This window comes from Aptenodytes patagonicus, chromosome 9 (genome assembly GCF_965638725.1).
Source record: "Aptenodytes patagonicus chromosome 9, bAptPat1.pri.cur, whole genome shotgun sequence".
NCBI classification, from domain to species: Eukaryota; Metazoa; Chordata; class Aves; order Sphenisciformes; family Spheniscidae; genus Aptenodytes; species Aptenodytes patagonicus.
In genome coordinates this window covers 15,243,582-15,256,470 of record NC_134957.1, presented here as the reverse complement: position 1 = coordinate 15,256,470, position 12,889 = coordinate 15,243,582, and the positions used below count along the sequence as shown (strand labels likewise).

The 12,889-nt window shown below is 38.8% G+C and overlaps 1 protein-coding gene across 3 annotated transcripts in view; it reads right to left on the bottom strand.

The window, feature by feature from the left end:
* The window catches only part of AFF2 (ALF transcription elongation factor 2), a 348,869-nt gene that overhangs the window by 250,717 nt on the left and 85,263 nt on the right, over nucleotides 1-12,889 (bottom strand). For all 3 annotated transcript variants that reach the window (XM_076347219.1, XM_076347221.1, XM_076347220.1), the window contains exon 2: nucleotides 6,438-6,558. In XM_076347219.1, the coding sequence (XP_076203334.1) occupies nucleotides 6,438-6,558 (121 nt within the window). The remainder of the gene's footprint in view (nucleotides 1-6,437; nucleotides 6,559-12,889) is intronic.

The following is a 12,889-nucleotide window of genomic DNA, read 5'->3' as shown; positions in this document are numbered from 1 at the left end:
AATACTGACTCATCTGTGTTTCACTGCTATTATACTTTTTCTTTTGAAGCATGAAGTGGGTTTTTTTGGTTCTTTTTCCTTTTCCCTTTCACTTGTAAAAAGCTGGACAAATAAGCTGGAAGCTATAATTAATACGCAGCTAATTTCCTCTCTCTTCCTGTTCTAACTCACCCCACAGAGACCCAAAGTACCAGCCTTCTTACTGACCTTTATGTTCCATTGAAATGACCAGCAGAGAACTAAAACATCTTATTCCCCATGCTTATTACTTTACAAGACTCAAAGGATAAAAACAAAGCAAAAGTACAGTTCCTGTTCAAGCAGATGGTTAACTTCTACAGTCTGGAATTAAATGAGTTAGTAGCAGTGTATGTAAGATACTTCAGGATACAGCCAACTATACATTTACTTATGTTTGGGGTTTTTTTTCACTCAATACAGCAAGCTGTGCCACAGTCCAAAGACGCCTTAACAGCAGGCCATGAAGATGGGAGAAAGGCAGCACTATGAGCTTGGTTAGAGTGTCACACTTGATTCCTCGACGAGGGATCTTACCATGCCACCAATCCCATTTTCCTCAAGTATTAAGTAGAAGTTTGAGTGATGAAAAAAATCCATGTATGGATTTCTTCTGAAATATCTGCTTATATTACCCACTGCTGAACTAGTCAGGAGATGAGAAGAATATTGCAGAAAGATTTTTTTTCCTTAGTACTGCACATGCCATAAAAAATGTTGAAAAAGAAGATAATAAATGCAAATTTCCTTTTGCTCATTCTCAGGGATTGTAACATATATTACCACTGCACTGAGGCAGTGATTTAAAAATTAACTGTTCAATGTTGTTCTCATCTATATACATTTTGCCAGTGCTCCTAACTGACACAGTTAATAATCCCAGTTGTGGAGAACCACGAATCACTTTTATTCACTAAGTCCCTAGGTTGGTCATTTTAGTGGCAAAAATTATATTCTAGCTAAGCCAAGAATAAGCTCTTTGTATATGAGCAGTCTCCTTCAACTGAGTTGCACAATGAGCTGTTTGGGCTGCAGCCAAAACCAGGCTCTCTCTGTTCAACCCCCAAATTTAAAACAAGGAGATTCCATTGTGCTTAAGGGCCCAGCAGGAATTATGATGCGAAGTCTAAACACTTACATACTTGTTCTGTTTCCTCCTTCCCCAAACACTTTAACTCCTTATGGGATAGCACATGGGAAACAACCACGTATCAAACAAAGCCTGACCACCAACCTTCACCTCTGGTTCAGCTACACTTCCAGGGTGCATTTAGCTTACTTTCCAGAAAGCAAAAGTTTAAAAAAAAAAAAAAGTACTGACAACATATCATCACTGTAACACTTCAACATCACAGCACATTAAATGACTCTTGTCTAGATCCTCACAGAGGGAATCAATATTTTAATTTGAATGTAGAGCTTTTCAATCATTTCTGTGTTGGAGATATCTGATTCTCTCAACTTATTTTCTTTTACATGTCACATAATGTTAAACATAATTTTGCTTGATATTAACTCTGTTTTATGCAGAATGTTCACATCCTGGGGATAAAAGACACTGCATAAGTGTTAGGTATTATTATTTGTAGTCATTTACTGGGAGCATTAATAAAAAAAAAATATTTCCTGAAAAGCATGGTGATTAAATTAATTTAAACATCCTTAGCACATATTGGATAACATATCCAATAGTTATTGAAGTCAATGGAAGGATTATTACTCTCATCAATGGCCTTTGGACCAGACTGCAAAGCAAAACACTCGTAGTGAATGTGAGTGACTATCTGGCTTATGCTTAAATCAAACTAGAGCACACACAACAAAGACCAGACTTGTGCATCACAACCTGAACGAGCTCAGGTGTGTAGTACAGTGTACTACCTGCATCGAAGACATAAAGAATAACATTAGTGTTTTTATTTTATTTCCTTAACAAATTCAGGGCTCTCATGAGAAGCAGAGTATTATTGACAAGCCTGGATACCAGTTAGACAAACACAAAATCCAGCCATAATTTCTGGTTGCTCTTGTTACTTCCAGATTGGGAACAATTTCTACCTTCATATTCTGGCTAATTGGCTGATTTCTTAAAGGAAACCTCTGTACATCTTATTTTCTGAACAGCATGTTGAATCACAATTTTGCCACTATCAAGGAGATGCAGCATTTTCTGAGTATTCCAAGGCATAAATTATACGTCTGGTTTGTGACTCATGGCTAGTAGCCTTCCCCCTCATTCTAGGCTCTTGTTAAATTTAGGAAATGTACACCTTCCTACATTTGCTTCTATTGCTTTCAAAAAAGATCTGTAATAGAATCTTATTGGAAGACTAATTTGCTTGGCTAGCTATTGCATTATAGTTTTACAAAGAAAAGAACTAATGCACTCAAACTTACAGGCCCAATTTACAAGGGTTTTGTGAAAATTTGTGTGAAACTTGAGGTTTCATAATTCATTCACTTTCTCATGCCTCATAGTTAAACTAACCTCCACGGATTAGAAGCTGAGATCTTTTTTATGCTAAGCTTGAAGACCGTGGAGGGGCTTTACCTGAAAAAGATAAATGATTTAACATTCACCAAAGGCTCCCCAATGGAAATACTGCCCATTGGGTTCTCTTTCTCAAGTTGAACTCTTCTGAGGCAATTCCTTTGAAAAGTAACAAAAATACTCCTACTGTTTTCTCTAAAATACTCATCTCTGAAACTCTTTACTAATTCAAAACATTAAAAGGTATCAACAATTCAGTAATAAAATTGCAGCTTCTCTCAGGAAAACTCTGACATTGCTTTTTCAAACGTCTGTTGTCATAACACTGCAGGCTCTTCTCTGATCACTTCCGCAAAATCAAGCATTAGCAGGTTGCACCAGAGTTCGAAGGTAAAGACCTGCAACCCACTTGCATTAAATGGCAACACAGCCCTCGCTGCCCAGCCTTCCCAAAATAATGCTGGACGTCATCACATTGTCAAAGGTGTTGTTTCCGCACATGAGACAGCGAAGCATCAAAAGAACACTTATCTTTTAATAAGCATGTACGAATGTATTTTATACACCCACAGAAATAAATATCTCTTCTCATGTATGTGTACACATACATATACTACAAAGAATCAATGTAGAAACATGCACTTGTCCAAAACTATAATGATCACCTACGTTTTATTTTGACAGAGGGATAGAAAGAAAGACACTATAACAGCTAGAGCAAAGAGATGATAGATAGAGGCAGATACTCCACACATCTTGTGATACACAATGGCAGTAAGCTCCATGAGAAAATTTGGGCTCCCTTCTTTGACCAAATTTTAATATCCCCAACTTTAGAGTGATCTTAAAACATCTGCCAGTTGTTCAGTCTTTAAAACATCAAAACAGCAGTGGTGGTATTCCCTACCCCAACAGTCCCCCTCTGGGTTACTGTCGAAGCAAATGAGGAAGGAATGATAACCAAGTAACGATACTAGGTCTGGGAATAAAAGAAAGGAAAAAGAGACATTTTCTATTTCCTGAGACCTGATATTCCCAACCTTCCCTTTGTCACTGTAGTCTCCATCTTATCTCGCACCCCCAGATCTTTCAGAAACATACCAGCCATCCCTTGAGCTGATGCTCATTTAGTAAAGCTAGCCCAGCTGAGGATGTGGACGTTGTGTCCATCACAGGCCACAACAATTGACTTTGCTGGGCAGTTTTATCTCATTCTGCTCCCATTGAGAGCAACCAGAAGATGGGTGCAGCTTGTTGTGTGCACCAGCCCTTGAGTCTCATCCACACAGAAGCATCTGTTCATCTCAAAATGGAAAAGGAATTCAAACTGAATGTGCAGCACATTTGTTCTCACCTCATAGCCTCTTCATTTTATTTTATAAACATGAACAAACCCCTGAATTTAGTTTTACACTTGCTTAAGAGTACAAGTCACTATATATCCACTAAGAGTTAGATCCAGCTTTCATTAGTTCCTAGGAAACTGTACTGTGGCTGGTTCTTAGCAATGCAGAACTTAAAGGAAATACCAGTCTATCACTTTGTACTTTTTTTTCCCCCCATAGTGTAAAATGTAGACAAGACCTAGCTTTCCTATTCAGTGTTGGTTCTCTTTGTTTGGCAAATTTAAGACAGATGTAACTATTTTTGCATGCAATTTCCTCTTAATTTTTATCTTTCGCAATTTATAACTACAATGCTTTTTTAGGATAGTAATACACTATTTTTTTGCTTAATCCCACAGATCTGACAAACTTCTCCGCCAAGCAGGCGAAAAGCAATTAAAAAAACAAAAACCAAAACTTACTCAGGAAAATCACCAGGATAATTTTTTGCTTTTTAGTTGTTCAGTTTTTGACAAAGCATATGCTCTGTGTATGCTTGGTGCAAATACATGCACACTAAACAGATGTAAAATCAGATATTATCATTCTTATGATACAATAGATATTGGGGTCCGTGTTTTCAGTTCCTGACACAAAATTTTGCAGTGATTTGCATATTGGTCTACCTACTGAAACCCAAACGACCACTTACATGAACAAAAACATTTGCCCGACCTGCAGGAAGTCTCAACAAAATCAGTTCATAGTACGTTATTATTCCCATAAATAAAGGTGCTAAAACGTGGTCCAATGCAGAAACAGTGCATTGATTAGATTTTTATAAAAACAAAACAAAAAGAACCACGAATTGTCCTAGTGCATAGTCCTTATTTGGCTGAACAAGTCTCTGTCATGGATGAGTGGAATGCACCTAACTCAAAAGAGAAAAGCAGCAATATGTTTTATTGAGGTAAAACAATAATTTGACAGTTCAATAAGTTTGATGGAACAACACAGTTTAACAGTGGTTTGACAAGGTTCACCTTATTAATTACTGCATGGAAGAAACATACAAAGGAAAATTGTGTTAGAATCAAGTTAGAATGATTCACGCTGAGATGCAAAGAGCAAGGAGGACCCTCCCGTTGAGTCATGAAGTTCAGAGTGGACCCCCTTGCTTTCTAAACTCCTCATGGAGCCTAGGTGTGGCTGGATCCAATCTTAATCTCAGACTTGGTCAACAGTTTATGTCTAATAGAATTATCCATACAATACTTAAAATAATATTGAGTAACTACATGGATTAGTAATGTTTCATAGTATTAATTAAGCATGCTATCAGTCACTTACTGAGGATCTGTTGCGAGTAAGGGATCTCTCCGCCTTGGGCAAGGAAGGATCTCAGTCTCAGGCAAGGGATCTCAAACCTTGAGAGGCATCCCTGCTCAAGGGGAGAGTCACCTGGCATGCAGTCCAGCTGCAATTCAGGGAGAGCTCAAATTGGGCTCATCCTGATGGTAATATTTATAGGGTGAAGTAGTTGGCTGCTAGTCAGTAGTACAGACTAGATGTCCGTTTTAGCTCTGATATCTTGTTCTGTACTTTGGTTATCTTGCACTTTTGGGTTTCGAAACCACCTTTTGAAATATTTTTCAAGGCACCTTCACTCCCTTGTATGTGAGCCAGGGGCTTTCCAGCTCGCAAGTTCACCCCAAGGATGTGAGGCCTGTTGCTCCTTAGTCAGCCTGAACCAAAGTACAGCTGGGAGTCAAGTGTATCTGTCACACTCTCCCAGTCTGTAATTATTAGACACCATCTGATAATACTGCCAGCCTTTCCTCCTCCTTTTCAGGCAATTTTCAGAGAGCCCTCATTCTCCCTACAGCTGCTAACAATGTAAAATGGAAAGATGAAGTGGTGGCCTTTCAATGGATGTCACTGATTGGGAGGAGAAAGAAATATGGAAATTTACATTCTGATGAATTCTTCAGGGAATGTCTTACTGAAAATCAGGGCAGAAGAAATCATAAAGGGGGACATCCCTTGGTGATGAAAATCTCAGGCAGCAAAGCTCCTTAGAGAGAATAAGACTTGTCATAAGTCCCTTTCATACCCTTGTTATGCTCCCCAATGATTCAGACAGTCTCCCAAAAGACTTCTTTGCATGGTTATGATTGCACAAGAAAGCTTATGGACTCATTATCTATAGAGAGGACATTGGTTTTAACAACTCAGGTATATTTTCTTCTTAAAAATAAAAGGACTAAGTGCTAGCTTTGTAGGTATGAACCCACTTGTAGAGATATCAGCTGCACATACTTCTGTTGCAGGACTTTGCTGTGTGTTTAGAGGAAGAAATCTTGAACTGGACTGTAACCAAAATTCCTGATTCTGTCAATGCTAGCATGCAATGTTGGGCCAAGCATTCAGTTTTCTCTGCTGCCATATGCTGATTTGGATAACCAGTGTATTCAAGAGTATAAGTACCAAGGCAGGTGTGGTACTTTCATTTCTTACAGGTGATGAGAAGCTTTATTCATATTTGTAAAATGCATTCAGGTAAAAGACATTCTGAAAATGTAAGGCACAACAATGCAACTTACCTTGTAGGGTTCCCCAAAGAGGTTAAAACCTGAAGCAAAGAGATCTTCATCTTGCTGGACTTCCTGGTTTCTTCTCTCCCATTCTTTCCGCTTAAGTGCACTCCGGTCTTGCTCATAGTGACTGAAGAAGAGAAAGACAAAAAAAGACAACACATTATTTTCCCCATAATTTAGTTACACGTTCATTACTATCAGTAAGAGCAACAAAACACCAGAAAATGCAACTCCTGAGGACAATTCTGAAAGAAAGAAGCAGCCACTGAATAATTTTCCCAAATGTAAATTTGGAATCATAATACTATATGAAATTGGGCAGCAGGACAGTCAGTACACTTCTAAAATGAAAACAGACAAAAATGTTCTTTTCAAATTAACAGAGCATTACGCAGAATAAAATACATTCTGACGCATTTGTATGAACAGCCTGTAAAATACATGCACACACGCACGTGTGCCCACAAAGAATGTGTCTGTGCAGAGAAAGCAAATGTGAAGTCAAGGAAGCACAGCAACATCTTCAAATCCATTTAACTGTGTAACACTTGTCTCCATCCATCCCAATGCTCCACGTTCAGCCTCGTGCGATTTAGACCACTGAATTCTGTCCCATGTACTTGTTAAAATTTATGTATGGCTTCATTGTGGGTGTCAAGGGGGTTTTTAAAATGTGGTTTTGTAGCAGGCTCCTGAAAGAGACTTTAAGATAGTTGATTCCAGTATCAGATAATTCTACACACAAACAAACAAACAGAAAAGGATCTAGCACCTCAGTGTAGCAATGGCGAGTGGCACTTATCTGTATGTCAGCTTACTTTGTGCACCTGCCAGACCTAGATGACAAGCTGAGAGACCACATTCACTTCTCCCCTGAATAGCACTGAAGTACTTTGGTCTCTTGGCTTTGGCAACTACCTCCTGCTCCTCTGAGGGAAAAGATATAATTAAAACCCTGAAGGAGGGGGAAAAATAGGAAAGGAAAGAGGAAAGGAAAAGATGCATGCTTCAACTTGCACTGACAACCTCTCATGTGACAAGCATTAAGGGACACTTCTGTGCTTTCAACCCAGATTTGATTTGTTATGAGGCTTTTGGCTCTGTTTTGTGTCAGTTAATTAGCTACCAAATTCCAGAAGACAAATTGAATAGCAGATTCAATATATGCACTGATGTTATCTGTTGGAAGCAGTATTTCCCTGATAGATTCTGGACATGCTTGCACACATCCATGTACACCCTCTATGTACAAACGCATACAAACAAACATACATATAACGTATGTAACAAAGAACAGTTAATTCTCCTATCTCTGGTGAGAATAAATTAAATCTCCATAGAGCTCCACTGCACTTGGAAGATAACCAAATATCTAAAACTTTTGCCTTTTTTGCTCAGCATGATGTTGTATTGAAAGCTTCACACCGAGAGATATAATGAGGAATGAACTGCACAGTGATGAGGCTTTAACAGTGTATAAAGTCACTGATTTCTGAGTGAAACCACAATTACTAATTTGAAGCACCAGCTAATTAAAACCACAGCTATGTATTTAGCCTCTTGTTATACCTACTGCAGTTTATAATTATGAGGACCTCTTTATCTACTCAATTAAAGTTCTTATGATTCAGGCAGGTTGTGTTTGAACCTGCAAGCCCTGCAGAGAGCATATGTCTGTTGCCTGATGACTCCATGTATCCTTACACTCATATTCTTGTTTTTGTACAGGTAAGGAAAGAAAAAAAAGAAAGACTAACACCACAGTGAGATCCCTAAATAAAAAATATGAATTAATAATCGGTTTAAGCAATTCAAGATCACTCAGGCTTGGACTGAATAAGGCTTGAGTATGGCTCGTAAACAGAACACAAAGCCACCTACATAGGCTAAGCTGAATGATTTCCATCCACTTTCTCCTTTTACAAGTTAGAAGGCTGAAAAGATGCCACATTTTATTTATTTATAACACCTCCTGATGTAGTGACGTCACTGGCACCAACATCAAGCTCCAGAACATTGTTATTATCTTTCTTGGTATTTCTGCGAAGCTATAGTACTATTTGCTGGTTTCCTGAGGGAGACGGAAAGGAAATTGTTGTAAGCAACAGTCACTTTACTATACTATATGTGATCATATTTCTCACACAATACTGCAAACGACAAGTGACCCGTTCACTAAAAGGTGAAGGGGGGCATGAGTCTCCTTTCCTTTCACGTCCTAAATCAAGATCAAAATCCACAGGTATGGGAATAAGTGAGTACAAACTGTTTCCCAAATTGGTCCACAAAGATGAGGACAAGGTTGACTCCATCTCTCCCCATTTCTAAAGTAGGGGGCTGGTTTAGCCCAAGAATAATCCAGCTCGGGAGCAGTAGGAACACTCTGTATTCACCCCTCTCAGGGGAGATCTTTCCAGGGATTTCTTTGGCAGTTTGACCCATAGATTGTGTGACTCTTGCAGCAAGATCAGATCATTATGAAGTTACAAGCCCAGTCTTGACACCAGCAGAGTGGATCTAGTGTAAGCAGGATTTTATATCCTGCATAAGTAATCTTTGCGTATGGGAGCAGTCCTACCCCAGGCACTGCCAGCATTCACTTCAGAAAGAATTATTCATGAAAGTTAGAGCTGCGTTTTACAGCTTCCCAATGGCAACCTTGGCCTGGAGTTTCAGGGTGAAATCCTGGGCCCATTCAAATCAAACTGCATCTGGCCACCGAACACACAGGTCACAGAATCACAGATTACAGCACAGAACAGATCTCACCTTTCATGCGAGGTTCCAGCATTTTGTTGTCTAAAAGCTGGCTCTGGTCTCCAGCATGCAAAGTATTTAGTGAACCAAGTGAGGCATTATGCCATATCCTATCTAAGAAAAAGCAGCAAAGGCTCTAAGACTATTTAGATATGTTTTGTGACACATTACAAAACCACGGATTCAAAAAAGATGAAAACAGTAGTAATTCAAAATGGCATAATCACTTTAAAAGACATTAACTTAAGCTGAGAGTATTTACAATGTTAACAGCAAGAGGTTGAAAAAACCCAGTATTTTCCAATATAACATACAGAAGTATTTCTCTTTTAGTGTGTGCGTTTGTGAAAGATATCTATTTCATGCACCCAAGAGGTGAGCACAAAGGCGCATCTCAGGCCCTGCACCCCAAAAATGTTTACAGACTACCAAACTGTGAGCATCCATTTTACAACACAAGCAAAGCCCTAAGTGAATTGCTAGATTTGCATCAATCCAAATCTCTCTCTGATATATTCTCTTGTGAGAACAAAAAAAACAAACAAAAAAAAAAAAAAATTAAAGGTTCATTTTGAACTTTCCTCTCATACAGTCACATCACAGCCTTAAGTGTACAAAGTATCTATTCAAAAGGAAGTGGTTGCTCATCCTGTCAGGTCAATTACTTGGCTTATTTCTCTGCAAATGTAGTTTTGCTATGGGAATGCTTGACAGGGCACTGATTGTGGCTACGGAAAGTCAAATATTATAAGATCCTACACAGATTAGCATAACAACTTCTTTGGGTTCCTTTGCAATCCAAAGAGGGATGCTGATTAGATCTTAAGGCTGCAGTGCACTGAGAATCTAATGGGATGCTCTCCAGAAACTCTTAATGCAGCCACAATGCAATCTCTGGGACTTATGTTTAATATTTAGCTTAACTAATGTTCTGTGAAATACAGATATGTGATTAGTGGTGAAGGTGTCAGTGAAAACTATAGTCAGATACCATGAGGAACACCAGAGTTCAGTCTGTCTCATTAGTATGAGAAATACTTCATGACTCGTCTAAAGCCAGGAGAGTAGGAAATCACAAATACAAACTTTTGCAAACATTTTAAAAAAGATTTAGAAGAAAACAGCTGCAGGCCACGATACTCACTGTATCCGAGAGGGCCAGTTCCCTAGACACAGCTATTACGTGACAAAGTAGTTTAAATATATGAGCTTTATTGTTTTGTTACCACTTATTAGATTAATAATTGAATTTGAATGGGGAAGTCTGTACATAAATCTGAGATGATCAGGAATGGTGAGCAGTAAGAATGCTACAAGAGCACGAGACCACTGATCTACAAATTACCAGCATGCTGAATATGGCAGAAAGAATAGTAACCATAACTGTATTATTGTTTTAGTATGTTTAACATAGAGGCAGGCTGCAAGTGCATTTCGAATAACAGCATTTGATACTTAATCCTTTAAAATCAGACCAGCATATATCCATTTGTCATTCTTCTCAGCTACGGACACCCTAAGGGACAGCAGTGAGCTGAAGCACCGTGACAGGCCAGGTGCTCAGCCTCTATGAATCTGCAGCGTGTCAGCGAGGCCCATGGAGCTGCACCCTTCACACCCACTGTGGCCCACGATGGCTGTGGGGACAATCTGGATCAAGCTGAGAAAGGAGAATGTAGCTGAGGCAGGAGGAGGTTATATCAAGGCAAAAGATAACAGGCATGCACATAGGTTTTGGACTGGAAGCTAAAAATGCGGATCTGGTGGTAAGAGATGGAAGTCACATATGCACTGTCTACAAAAAGGAGAACTAGAAGAAAAATAAAATTTGCGGCATTGGAAAGGGCAGTGCAATCATCTCTGGTGAAAGTGAGAGGACGTGGTGCAAAAGATCTGGAGGGAAAAGAAAAAACCTTTTGGAACAGACTGCAACAGGGCAAGAGGTTAGAGGGAAGAGTCAAAGGAAAGCTGAAGAAGTAAGACCAACAGCTAAAGGCTGAGACCTAGTATTTGGGGTTTATCCTCAAAGATGCGCTAACTAAAGCCACAGAAGTGGTCTCCCAAAGTTCAGAAGATTAGGCAGGGCAGACAAGAGCCTGAAAGACAGGAGAAAGAGTAGAAGAAAGTCAGACCAGACAAGTTTGAAGGAGTAGTCACTGTGATATGAAAAAAAAGTAGAAGAGAAAAAAAAATTATCAAACACCTAAAGTCGCAGAAGAATCATGGATAAGAACAGAACACTGCTCTGTTGATCCAGTCAAAACAAGAGCCCAATAGGGAAAGGATCAATAAAAAAGCTGGAGCAGAGAGGCTTGATAGTAGTGACAGACTACATCCACGAGGATAAATGAACAACATTCAAGAAAAACAGCATTTATCTACAAGTTAGGGAAGAAGTAGTTGCTGTTCTCAATAACGTGTCTGAATTCACAAAAATGCACACCATGACCAAAACAAATATTCCCCTGCACTAGTTCCACCCCGCCCTTAAGATATCAGATATGCCTAAATGATGAAAGAAATTCTCGAACTCAAATGTTTGTCATTTGTGGAAACAAGAAATAAACACGAGCTTCTAAACTAAGACACAGTGGATATAAAATGATATAAATTTGAGATCTGAAAGTCCTTTCCCAAGGTTATTTCTTCACAGTTCTGACTTTGGGACAGAATCGTTGCTCTGCCACAAGCACTCAGGAAGTTGGTGAAGTAAACTCAGAAACTGGGCTTCCTCAAAAACTAACTCATATGCCTGCACACAGTATTAAACATCCCAAATCAAAAGCCACTCATGAACTTATTTGACTTACATGAGAAATCCAACTCAGGTCAATGAGAATATTCCCATGCTTAAAATACATGCTTGCTTTTCCACACCAGGGCAATTCTTTCTCAATGCGAGTAAAAATGTAAGGCAAAAAGCATTTCACCTGATAATCAAACTAGGTAAAAGACTACTTCTAGCAAATACGTTATAATGGGAATTTAACTCTACATAATTCCAGATTTATCCCACCGTAACTCCATTGATTTCATGTAAAAGCAGAGTACCACAATATTGTACAAGGGAAGGAGAAAAGGTTTCCTTGGTAGATTCAGATTATCCCAGTATACACTCTGGTATTGCAATACATTTATTCCAAAAGCGGGGGGGTGGGGGTGGAGCAGGGAGCTGCCTCAGGTCTTAAATTTCATTGCAGGTCTTAAATTCAGTAAATGAGGGGAATTTCAAAATCTGATTTTTAAGCAGAAATATGGCCAACTTAACATATCTCCCCTGTTCATCTGAAGTCTTTGTTGCACTCAATGATAAACTTCATAAGCAGTACCACACTTAAAATAGCAAAATTCCTCTTCCTCTGTTTATCACCATTGAACTTGCATCTTTGTCCTGGTAATTTTATTACTTGACAGAGACCAATCAAGCCACAATAGAATAGCTTTACAACTTCTCACTATCTTTCATATTTAACACTTACTTTAACATTGTGTTCTTCTTCATAGCATGAATAGTTACTGAAAGTATCTAGCACAGAACATATCTATCACTGCACTTCAAGATAAATGATATATTGTAAAATACAGAATATTCTGTCTTTGATGTTCAACAGTTCTGTAGAGAAACACTTGAGATGGTCACTAGTTATCTATCCACACGAGCTAAATCTCTTAACAATTTGCATTAAAAACAATGCCATTCC